Source organism: Hemiscyllium ocellatum, chromosome 18, assembly GCF_020745735.1.
Source record: "Hemiscyllium ocellatum isolate sHemOce1 chromosome 18, sHemOce1.pat.X.cur, whole genome shotgun sequence".
Lineage (NCBI taxonomy): Eukaryota > Metazoa > Chordata > Chondrichthyes > Orectolobiformes > Hemiscylliidae > Hemiscyllium > Hemiscyllium ocellatum.
This window is the reverse complement of record NC_083418.1, coordinates 30,848,337-30,861,515: the sequence shown is the minus strand read 5'-3', so window position 1 is coordinate 30,861,515 and position 13,179 is coordinate 30,848,337. Positions and strand designations below refer to the sequence as shown.

Here is a 13,179-nt window from a genome sequence, read left to right as displayed (position 1 = left end):
TTTACTGTTTTTCTCACTATAAAATACACATGATCATAAAAGTCATTCATTGAATGTCAAGGCTTGGTGGTTAGATGGCCATTTATTGTAGATAGATCGCGGCCCCAAATTGTGTGGTGTGAATGTTACTTGCCACTTTTCAGCCCAAGCTTGGATATTGTCCAGATCTTATATTTGAGCATAAACTGCTTCAGTATCTGAGGAGTCATCAATTGTGCTGAAAATTGTGCAATTATTGGTGAACATCCCTACTTCTGACCCCATGATGGAGAGAAGGTCATTGGATGATTGACCAACAACAACCACAATCCTCATTTTTTTGTGTGTGAATCACACCAGTGGGGAGAATCCCTATCATTGTCATTGGTAGGGCATCTTGAAGTCATATTCAGTTGAATAATGCCTTGATATGAAGGTCAATCACACTCATCTCATCATGGAATTCAGCTGTTTTTTTCCATGTATGTTCCAGGGCTATAATGAGATCAGGAGTGGACTGCCGTGGCAGGATCTAAACTGAGTCAGTATTTGTTTGGGAGTGTTGCTTGATAGCACTGTTGATGACCCCTTTTCAACACTTGTTGAGCAGTTTGTTTTACTACTTTGTGTACAAGATACACCTGGGCAATTTCCACATTGTTGGATTGATGTTTTAAGTGTTCTGGAATAGCTTGGCTAGGGGTTCAGTGGTCTGGAGCACAGGTCTTCAGCATCTTTGCCAGAATGCTGTCAGATCCCATAGGCTTTACAGTATTCAGTGCTCTCAGCCATTTCTTGGCATCACACGAAATGAATCACACTGGTTGAAGACGGGCATCTGTGATGCTGAGGGTGTTGGAACCTGAAGTTAATCATCTACGTAACAGTTCCAGGAGAAAATGGATGTAAATACCTCAGCTTTGTTTTTTACATCTGAAATTCCCTATTATTGAAAATGGGGGCATTTGTGGTACAGAAATTTAACTGCATCTCCATCAATGTCATTTATGTCCGTTGCACCTGATATTGTCTCCTCTCCATTGGGGGGACAGGACGCCTATTTGTGGATCGTTTCAGAGGATATCTCTGGGACACCCGCATCAACCAACCCCACCACCCTGTAGCTGTACGCTTCAACTCCCCTCCCACTCTGTCAAGGACATGCAGGTCCTGGGCAGCCTCCATTGCCAAACCCTACCACCCGACACTTGGAGGAAGAACGCTTCGTATTCCGTCTTGGGACCCTGCAACCACACGAGATTCAAGTGGATTTCAAAAGTTTCCTCATTTCTTCTCCCCCTACATTATCCCAGTCCCAAGCCTCCTGCTCAGCACCACCTCCATGACCTGTCCATCTCATTTCCCATTTATCCGCTCCACCCTCCCCTCTGACCTATCACATTCTCCCTTACCTTCATCTACCTATCATATTTTCAGCTATCCCCCCTTGCTGTTTATCTCTCAGCCCATGAGCCTCATTCCTGATGAAGGGCTAATGCCCGAAACATCGATTCTCCTGCTCCTTGGATGCTGCCTGACCTGCTGTGCTTTTCCAGCACCACACACTCGACTCTGATCTCCAGCATCTGGGGTCCTCACTTTCTCCATATTTGTGATACTTCCTACCTTCTATTAATTGTCTTGCTTTCACCAAAATCCACAACTTGAAATGGTAGGACTTGCAGAGCTTAAGATTTGATTTGTTAGTGGTGGGATTTTTTAAAACACTGTCTATTGCATGCTGCTTCTAAGTTGTGGCTTCACCATGTTGACACTTCATTTTTAGCTATGCTGGGTGTGTCTCCTGGTATGCCCTTGAGCTGGGCTGATCTCTCAACTTGATGGTAATGGTACAGTGGGATATGTAAATGGTCGTGAGGTTACAGGGTTGAATACAGCTCTGCTCCTGTGATGACCCACAGTGCATCATGGATGCTCAGTTTCCAAGTCGCGAAATCAGTTTGTCTTTACCATTTGAGCCCAGTGTTACTACCACAACCTGTATGAAGACGGAGCTTCAGCTCCACGCCAACTGGATGGTGGTCACTGCTAATCCTTGCCACTACCTGTGCATCTTCTGTGCTGAAGGTGCTTTAATAAGACTGTAATGTTGACTGCTGCAGGATTTTGACCCAGAGAGAACAAAGAAACAGATGTACATCAAAGTAAAGTTGGTGTGTGCAACTTTGGGGAACTTGGAGTAAAGCTGCTTCCATATAGTTGCAGCTCTTGTCCTTCAAGATGATGATGTTGAGAGTTGCAAACTAAGGCTTTATGATTTTCTGTCATGCACCTTGGTGAAGATATACAGTGAAGCTGTGGGACATTGGTTGTACAAGGAGTAAATGTTTAAGCTAGCAGATGAGATGTCAGTCATGTTGATTGTATTGTGCTGAATAATATTTTTACTGTATTTTTCTTAATCATTTAGTGTGTGAACCATGCCTAACCAAGGCAAGCTGGGAATATTCTAATGTAGCTTTGGTGTGTCTTGTATGTGGGAATGTTTCTTTGGGGCGTCAGAGGTGAGTTGCAGAATACCCACCGACTGCTGTTGTAGTCGAGCAGCTTCAATGGCTGACCTAGTTGTATTTCTAATCAAGGTGAGCCTCTAGATGATGGGGATTTGGTAATGTCATAGGAAAGTACTTAGTCATTATTTTTAAAAATGGTTATTGCTTAAGACTTGTATCACTTAAATGTTGTAAACTGTTGTAATTTTGTCAGAAGGTTGATTGATAGAATAGCTGTATAAGGTAACATTGGGAACTATGTAAATCAGACTCTAGAAGAGTTATGGTTACAACTCATTTAGGCTTAGCTTCAGGCCCAATTAAAACTGAAAACACTTTGTATACTGAACTTTGGTAGTATCTGCGGAGAGGGAAACAGTTACTGTTTCAGGTCAGCATCCTTTTTGATGAACTGGAAAGATTAAGTTATGATATCTCACCAAGTCCAGAGGTGAAAGAGGGAAAAAAGCAGTCCATTTTTTATCCATGATAGCCTGGAAGGAGAGAGCAAAATTACTTCAAGGGATGATGGTGAAAGGCAAAATGGGTCAAGCATATTTCTAGCTATCAAATACATGTAAAGAATTGAATAAAATTATTTTTAGTACATTTTTTAAAAGCTTTTAAGTAGTTTTAGTTAGTTATTAAAAGTCAGCTTTTATTGCACAATAAATTAGCGATGAGTATGTGTACTTAGAAATTATCAGTGGATCGTTGGTGTCAATAAACAGTATGAAAATAAACAATTGAAAAGCATGAGGATTGGCCCAGCAAGAATTGCATTCCCCTGAAGCAATGCCCTTGAATAGTGACACATGTTTCTTGAGGTATAGAAGTTTAATTGAGTAGTTTCCAAAAGATATATCAAAATGCAACAAATTTCAAGATGTGCTGCTCATGGTTATGACGATCATTGTTTCGTTTTAGTGAGGAATTGTTTCCTGCTGGCTCTTATGTAAAACGCTCAGAGGGCTCTAGTGTCTCTACCTCTGAGTCAGGAGGCCCTGGTTCAAAACAAACCTGCTCCAGGAGTATGTAATAACATCTCTGAACGGGTTGGTTGGAAACCATCTGAACCAAGATGGTTCACAGTTGAGACTTGAGAGGAGGGCAAGTTTGCAGTTTGACTGAATTGATGCATTTTAATTTTGATGGTACACAGATGCTATTTGGGGGCAGGTTCTGTAGCTGCTGCAATTAAATTAATAGTTTGAGATGTGGGTATTACTTGTGGTGATAGCCAGCTTATCAAATAAATTTATTTATAATAGCTGAAATCTGTGCCTGTTGTTTTCTGGTTACTAAATACTCATTCTGATTATATAGTTGGAAGCTACAATAAAAACAGTCTATGTTTTATTATTCGGCCTATTATTATGTTTCCTTATTTCTAACAAAACCTTGGATTTTTTTTTGATAGTCAGTGTCAGCGTGTTGCTCGTGCACTTTACTGATACTGTCGTTGTCTTTTGTCAGTTTTTATGGTGCAATGATAACTTCATACCTTCCTTTTCTCCTTCCTGTTTCCAGTGGTTTTCCTGCGTATCCTTATCCGCATTCAACCTCATATCCTCCAACCACAGGCACTGCACAACATACTCCATATCCCAGCCAGTCACCTGCTGCAGCTGTCGGTAAGGGAACCATTCATTTTGCATTTTAGTTACCCGAAAATAATTGTAATAACTAAGCAAAAAATGTGATTAAATCTTAGTTTTTGGTTCGTGGTTTAGTTCTTTTAAAAAAAGATGCTCATGCAAAGGTTGGCTTGGTACTGTTGATCATTGTGCAGAGGAAAGGGTCTGCAGCTGCAGTCTGTTTTGTAAGTGCTGGCGCTGAACGCAGTCAAGACAGTCGTGCTGTCAGGTGTCAGTTTTTCCACCAACCTTCTCACTTGAACACGTTCATTGAGAGTCCATTGGTACAATACCTTTGGATATCTTGGCAAGTGGGCATTTTACATTCATGAGCCCAAACTGAGGCATCACAGCAAAATGTGTCCCTGTGCACTGCTTAATGGCCTTGTATGCATTTTCCAATAAACATAGGTCATCAAGAACAAGAACCCTGTTTGATTCAACTTCATCACCCTCTGAGTGCAAGGTGCAAAGACCTATTGTAATATTCTAATTAGTACACTGACTGAAACTCATCCATCTCAGTACAGACTGGGGATCGAGTCCACACGTACTGATTTAAATAGTGCAGCATTTGAACATGAGACTATTGAGAGCACTTCTTAATGTCACTGTGCTATATCAGGAACAGAAACCTTAGCTGACCTCTGGCATCTAACAGATTTGCACGACAAGCCTTATTAAGTTTAACAGAGAGGAATCTTCTAAATTTGCTGACTCTTAAAAAACAACTTGATACTTCAATCAGCCACCAGCAACAGTTCTGCATTGAAAAACCTGTCTCTCATTCTTGTAGTAAGCAATTGAGATTTCTTGGGTTATAAAACCAGCATGTCTAAATTACTTTTTATTGTGCGTGTATTTGTTAGTATGAGTACTATTTTCTATTTGAAAAAAAAATTGGAAAGATCTTTTTATATTAAAAACTAACTTTAGAAATACGTTCTTATTCCTACCCTCCTTATGCCATCCTTGCTCTGGTGTGACGTATAATTTGAATTCAAAGATATTGGAAATTAAAAGCCAAGTGAAACTATTGTTGATCATTATAAACATCCAGCCGGTCCTTTAAGAAACAAAAAAATTGCCACCCTTACCTGTTCTTGTGTACGTGTGACTTCAAACCCAAGCAATGTGATTGACTGTTAACTGTCATCTGAAGCACTCTATTGAACCAGTTAGTCATATCAACTGCAAAAAAATACGTTAAACCAAACAGACCACCAGCATCAAAGCTCCGGTAAACACAGCAGCACAACAACCCTGTCGGTCCTGTAATGTCGTCTTTATCAATATCTGGGAATTAATGCAAAAATCTGGAGAGATGTCTCGGACTAGTCAAGCCTAACCAATGATGCCCACATCTTGTGATGGATTTTTTTAAAAACAGTCACAGCCTGACCCATTCATACCCCTGGAATAATTTCTTGCAGACAGTGTTCCAAACACAGTTGTCATTTCCAGGAACATCCTGTCTCACCGGTAGGACAGACCCATCTGAGGTGGCAGCATGCTGGTAGACATTCAGGAGGGAAGTGTTCTGGGATTTCTCAATTTTGAATCTGGATCCCATAAAGTGTCACTGCATCAGGTCAAACATGGGCAAGGAAACCACCTGCTGATTACCATGTACTGTCCTCCCTCAGCTGCTGAATCAGTATTTCTCTGCTTTGGTCACCAAGTGGATGAAATAGTGATGATTTCAAAGGCACAGAATATACTCTGGGTGGGTGACTTTAATGTCCATCACCAACAGTGGCACAACACCACCAATGACCAAGCTAGTTGGGTCCTAAATAACATAGCTGCTCGACTGGGTCTGTGGTAATTGGTAAAAAACAATAAATTTGGGGAAAACATACTTGATCTCATCCTCACCAATCTGCTGCCTCCAAATGCATCATCCATGATAGGATGGGTGAAACTGAACACCATACTGTTCTTGTAGTGATGGAGTCCCATCTTCACATTAAGGATACTCTCCCTTGTGTTATGTGACACTATCACCCTACTAAATGGGAAAGACTTTAATCAGATCTAGCCACTTGATATTGGGCATCTGAGACACTGTGGACCATCAGTAGCCGAATTGTACTCCATAATCTGCAACCACATGGCCCAGCATATTCTCCCACTCTATCATTGCCATCAAGCCCAAGGAACAACCCTCGCTCAATGAGGAGTGCAAGAGAGCATGTCAGGAGCAGCATCAGGCATACTTAAAAATGAGCTGTGAGCATGATGGATTTACAAGACAGGGCTACTCGCATGCTAAATAGCACAAGCCACAAGTGATAGAGCTAAGTGATCACACAACCACTGGATCAAACCTAGTCCTGCCGCATCCAGTCATGAATGATGGAGAGCAATTAAACAACTAATTGGAAGAGGAGGTTTCACAAATAACCCCATCCTCAATGATTGGGGGGCCCAGCACTAGTGCAGGGGATGAGGCTGATGCATTTGCAGCAGTCTTCATCGAACTCCATTCACTCCCATGTCATATCATGAAACAGCTGGAGGTATTAGATTCTGCAAAGGCTATGAGCCCTGACAACTGTCTGGCACTAGTACTGAAGACATGCTCTAGAATTTGCTGCACACCTAGCCAAGCTATTCCAGTACGGCCACAACTCTGACATTGACCCAACAATTTAGAAAATTACCCAAGTATGTTATGTACACAGTAACCCGGATAAATCCAACCCATCCAATTACTGTTCTGTCAGTCTACTCTTGATCATCGGTTAGTGGAGCAAATGAGTTGCAGTGTATTCCAATGGAAGTGGACACACTCAGCAGTCCAGTTGAGCTTGGGGGAAGGCAATTGCATAGTGTCACTCAGGGCATGTCCTGAACAGACTGACTCTAGGTCAGTCCACAGCGAAGCCCCAAAACAAAGTCAAGCCTCAACCGAATGGGTTATGTTTTCTTGAGGATCTGAGCTGGCAAGCCATTGTAGTTGCTGCTAGTATGTGGTTTCGTGTCAGCAACAAAAATCCCACCAGACCTAAATTGAGAAAGAACTCCTAGAGTTGTATCCAAGACGGTGCAAACCTTAGAAAGTCCACCTTCAGCTGTTTGGAATATTAAATTGTTTAGCAATGTCCAAATCAGAACCAATCAAAATAAACATCTGGTGAAGTGGTCACCTGGTTCTGATAGAGTTCAATACTGGCGTAGCTGTTTCAGTAATCACAGAACCAGTCTTTAACAAAATTCACTCTGTACTCCAACCCTTAAGTTTGCACAAGATCTTGGCTAGATCTAAAACCTGTCCCAGGGAACCATTACACATTAAGGGTACAACTTTGTTTCTGGGCTCTTACGAGATGCAGCTGGTTCAGTTCCCACTGAATTTAGTAAAAGGTACGGACCCAAGTTTGATGGGGTGAAATTAGTTGAGAAAGTTTAATCTGGATTAGCTCAACATTTTTCACTTAGAAAATGGCTGTCTGAGTGAAGTCCCAATTAAATAACCAGATGTTTTTCAGGAAGGTCTAGGAACTATCAAAGTAGCCACGGTCACTTTGCATGTTGACCAGGAAGCGCTTCCACACAGTGCAAGGCCCACCATTACCACTTGCCTTATGGGCAAAAGTAGAGGCAGAAATTAGAAGGCTGGAAAGCAAAGGAATCATCAAACTCCTCCAGTTTATGGAATGGGCAGCACCAGTTGCACCTATTGGGATTCTCAATAAATCAGTTCACCTTTGTAGAGATTTTTATCCAGCTGTAAAAGCAGTTTGTTTAATATTCAATCCCTCTTAATGAGGATTTATACACAAAGCTGGCTGGGAGGCTGTCCTTCAGAAAGCTGGATGTAAGCCATATGATTGCCGTTAGGTGAGGATTCCCAGAAGTATGCCACAATTAATACCCATAAGGGTTTGTAGTGGTATACGAGACTGTTGTTTGCAATTTTTCAGGTGATGACTGAAAACATTGTACGCTGTCTATCCTAGGTTGTTATTTATCTCAATGATGTACTAATAACAGGGAAGACCAATAAGGAACACTTAAAGAATTTGGACATAGATGTACACTGTCTGAAAGAAACATCTATAGGGAAAAATGTTTGTTCCAGGCACCTCAAATGACCTGCTTGGGCTACAAACTGACAAGACCAGGTTACACTCATTGGAAGATAAAGCAAGGGCAGTCGAAGGTGCCCTGGCCTCCATCCTGGTATCTTTTGCATCAACTCTTTTTTTTTAAAAAAGTGGTTTGCCTTGGAAATGCTTTCATAGCCAAGCTGTAGCTTTCAGAAAAGTGAAGAAACCGCTATCGTGCTGTAAGGTGTTGGCACACTATGATCCCAAGCGAGATCAGGTATTGACATGCGATGCCTCCCCATATGGCATCTGGGTAGAATTGGTTCATAGGAGGCCCAATAGAGAGAAATACCCAGTAGTGTATGCATTCAGGACATTGGCGAATGTGGAGTGTAAATATGCCCAGATAGACTAGGAAGGTTTAGCAGTCAAATTTGGAGTCAGAAAGTTCCACCAATACATCTTACAATGTATATTTATAGTAATAGTTCACAACTGGGCCTACTTAAAGAGGATAAGGCAGTGCTGCCCATGGCTTCAGGCTGGGGCTGTTTTCCCTGGAGCGACGGAGGCTGAGGTGGGTGACCTTATAGACGTTTATAAAATCATGAGGGGCATGAATAGGATAAATAGACAAGGTCTTTTCCTTGAGGTGGGGGAGTCCAGAACTAGAGGGCATAAGTTTAGGGTGAGAGGGGAAAGATATAAAAGAGACCTAAGGGGCAATGTTTTCATGCAGAGGGTGGTGTGTGTATGGAATGAGTTGGCAGAGAATATGGTAGAGGCTGGTAAATTACGTTATTTGAAAGACATCTGGATGGGTATATGAATAGGAAGGGTTTAGAGGAATCTGGGCCAAGTGCTAGCAAATAAGACTAGATTAGGTTGGGATATCTGGTCGTCATGGACAAGTTGGACTGAAGGTTCTGTTTCTGTGCTTTACATCTCTATGGTTATGACTCTAAGTGGTAGAAGGGGTTATTAACAATGCTATTTACCAGCATTTGCTTAGCATTAGCCTGCTTATTGATGGCCAGTTTGGGTTCTGCCATAGCCACTCAGCTCTAGACCTCATTACAGCCTTAGTTCAAAAATAGACAAAAGGACTGAATTTCAGAGGTGTGGTGTGAGTAACAGCCCTTGGTGTGTAAAGCTGCATTTGACAAAGTGGCATCAATGAGCCCAGCCAAACTGGGGTCAATGAAAATCTGAGCGGCAGAGGAGCTCTCCACTGATTGCAGTCATACCTGACTAGGAAAAATTGATTTTGGTGGTTAGAGGTCAGTCATTTCAGCTCCAGGACGTTTCTGCGAATGTTCCTTTCGGGTAGTGTCCTCAGCCAAACCACCTTCAGCTGCTTTATCAATAACCTTGCTTCAGTCATAAGGTGAGAAGTGGGAATTTTATTATTAAATTTAATTTTAATTTTTATCCTGTAACTTTTGAACCTGGTCAATGTGTATTTTTCTGTGTATTGATATTTGTCCAAGTTGTAAGTTCCTGCACTGTGCTGTTTTTAACAGCAGGTCGTCTTTCAAAGTGACTGCATTGCTTTTCGTAGAGTCCCTGCCTTAAAATGTTTGATTCTTTGCTTCTCTGAAGTGTTTATTGAGAATGAGTGTAATTTGGAATAAACAATGAGCTTTATATCTACCTGTCTCTTCACTCTTGAAATGACCAGGGAAAAGGTGTCCAAATGATCATTTGAGAATTGGGGCAGATTCTAACAGACAATAGAGTCACAATTGTAGATATGTCCAGCATGAAAACAGACCCTTCGGCCTACCTCATCCATGCCAACCAGATATTCTAAATAAATTAATAGGAAGGGTTTGGAGGGATATGGGCCAGGTGCTGGCAGGTGGGACTAGATTGGTTGGGGTATCTGGTCAGCATGGATAAGTTGGACCGAAGGGTCTGTTTCCGTGCTGTACGTCCTGTCTCTAAATCAAGTCCCATTTGCCAGTATTTGGCCCATATCCCTCTAAACCCTTCTTATTCATATACCCATCCAGGTGCCTTTTAAATGTTGCAGTTTTACCAGCCTCTCCACTTTCTCTGGCAGCTCATTTCCATAAACACACCACTCTCTGCATGGAAAAGTTGACCCTGAGGTCCTTTTTTAAACCTTTCCCCTCTCACCTTAAACATATGTCGTCCAGTTCTGGACTATTGTCTCTCCTCACCCCAGGGAAAATGTTTATTTATCCTATCCGTGCCCCTTATGGTTTTTATAAGGTCACCCCTCAGCCTCTAATTCTCCAGGGAAAATAGCCCCAGCCTATTTAGCCTTTCCCCGTAGCTCAAACCCACCAAGCTTGGCAACATGCTTGTAAATCTTTTCTGAACCCTTTCAAGCTTCACAACGTCCTTCTGATATCAGGGAGACCAAAATTGTTTGCGGTATTCCAAAAGTCACCTAACGAATGTCCTGTACAGCTGCAACATGACCTCTCAACTCCTATACTCAATGCATTGACCAATAAAGGCAAGCATACCAAATGCATCCTTCCCTATACTATCTACCTGCGATTCTACTTTCAAGAAGCTATGAACCTACACTCCAAAGTCTCTTTGTTCAGCAACACTCCCGAGGTTCTTACCATTAAGTATATAAGTCCTGCCCTAATTTGCCTTTCCAAAATGCAGCACCTCATGTTTATCTAAATCGAACTCCATCTGCCGCCACTCAGCCCATGGGCCCATCTGATCCTGTTGTACTCTGATGTAACTTCCCTCGCTGTCCACTATACCTCCAATTTTGGTGTCATCTGCAAACTTATTAACCATACCACTTTATGTTCACACCCAAATCATTTATGTAAATGATAAAAAGCACTGGACCGAGCATCAAGTTTTGTGGCACACTGGTCACAGGCCTCTAGTCTGAACAGCAACCCTCTCCAATCGCCCTCTGTTTTCTTCCTTCAAGCCAGTTTTGTATCCAAATCACTGGTTCTCCCCGTATTCCAGCTGATCTAATCTTACTGACAAATCTACCATGAGGAACCTTTTGAATGAGTTACTGAGGTCCATCTGCCCTCATCAATCCTCTGTTACTTCAAAAAAAATTTAATCACGTCAATGAGACACGATTTCCCAAGTACATAGTCATGTTGACTATCCCTAATCAGTCCTTGCCTTTCCAACTACAAGTCAATCCTGTCCTTCAATTCCCTCCGATAACTTGCCCACCAACAATGTCAGGCTCACTGGTCTTTCACTCCCTGGCTTTTCCTTAGCCAATCTTCAGTCTTCTGGCCCCTCACCTGTGGCTACCATTGATACAGATATCTCAGCAAGGGGCGCAGCAGCCTCTTCCCTAGTTTCCCACAGAATTCCAAGGGTATGCTTGATCAAGTTCTGGGGATTTATCCATCTTTGTGCATCTTAAGCTGTCCAGCACCACCATCTCTAATATGGACATTTTTCAAGATGTCGCTATTTATTTTCCCATCTTCTATACCTTCCATGTCCTCCTCCACCGTAAACACTGATGCAAAATACTCATTTAGTATCTTCCCCCCATCTCCTGTCGTTCCACACACAGGCAGTCTTGTTGATTTTTAAGGGGCCCTATTCTGTCTTGTGTCCTTAATGTATTTGTAGAATTCCTTTGGATTCTCCTTATCCCAATTTGCCAAAGTTATCTCATGTTCCCTTTCTGCCCTTCTGAATTCCCTCTTTAAGTATATTCCTACTGCCTTTATACTGTTCTAGGGTTTCACTTGATCTCTGCTCTCTCTATCTGACATACGCTTCCTCCTTTTCCTTGACCAAGACCCCTCTCTCCAGTCATCCAGCATTCCCTACACTTATCAGCCTTGCCCTTCATCTAAACAAGAGCATTCTGTCTCTGGACTCTCGTTATTTCATGTTTGAAGACTTCCCATTTTCTAGCTGTCCTTTTCCTGTAAACAAATGGTTCAATCAACATTTGAAAGTTTTTGCCTAAAACCATCTATAAAGTTGGCTTTACTCCAATTTAGAACTTTAAATTTTAAACCCGGTCTATCCTTTTCCATAATTATTTTAAAACTAGTAGAATTACGGTCACTGGCCTTAAAGTGTGCCCCCATTAACACCTCAATCACCTGCCCTGCCTTATTTCTCAAGCGCAGGTCAAGTTTTACACCTTCTCTACTAGGTACATCCAAACACTGAATCAGAAAATTTTCTTGTACACACTTTACAAATCCATCTCCATCTAAGCCCTTAACACTGACAGTCCCAGTCTGTGTTTGTAAAGTTAAAATCTTCTGCTATAACCACCCTATTATTCTTACAGATGACTGACATTTCCTTACAAATTTGTTTTTCAATTTCCCACTGACTATTGGCATGGGTCTATAGTACAATCCCAATAAGGTGAAAATCTTTTGCTTATATCTCGGTTCCACCAAATTTCTCTGGACTATTCTCAGGAATATCCTCCCTAAGTACAGTCATAATGTTATTCCTAACCAAACATGCCACTGCCCTTCTCTCTTGCACGTGCGCGCACACACCACCTCATCCTCCCCCACCACCTCCTGATATGACCACCCTCAAGGATCTCGCTTTTAAATTCCTGTCCAACTCCCTATATTCTCTCTGCAGAATCTCATCGTTTTCTTGTCCTGTGTCAATAGTTTCAATGTGTATAATGTCCTCCTGACCCCGCTCCTCTTTGGGAATATTCTACACCCTCTGAGATAACCTTGATCCTGGCACCAGGGAGAAAACACACCATTCTTATGTCTCATTGGCTGCAGAAATGTCTGTCTGTCTTTGCCTCCGACAAGAGAGTCCTCTATCCCAATCCATTGCTTGGAACCTGACGGCCCTTCATTACATTTAGAACTAGTCTCGGTACCAGAAACCAGTGCTACATTCCCCTGAGAAACCATCACTCCCTACATTTCCCAAAGTAGTATATTGTTTGAGATGAGGATAGCCACAGGAGATTCTGCACGACCTGCCTCCCCCTCCTACCTTTCCTGGAGGTAACCCATC

The 13,179-nt window shown here is 42.1% G+C and overlaps 1 protein-coding gene across 3 annotated transcripts in view; it reads left to right on the top strand.

Moving 5' to 3' along the window:
• The window catches only part of tsg101a (tumor susceptibility 101a), a 53,145-nt gene that overhangs the window by 31,928 nt on the left and 8,038 nt on the right, over positions 1-13,179 (top strand). For all 3 annotated transcript variants that reach the window (XM_060838454.1, XM_060838452.1, XM_060838453.1), the window contains exon 7: positions 4,023-4,126. In XM_060838454.1, coding sequence (XP_060694437.1) covers positions 4,023-4,126 — 104 coding nt within the window. The remainder of the gene's footprint in view (positions 1-4,022; positions 4,127-13,179) is intronic.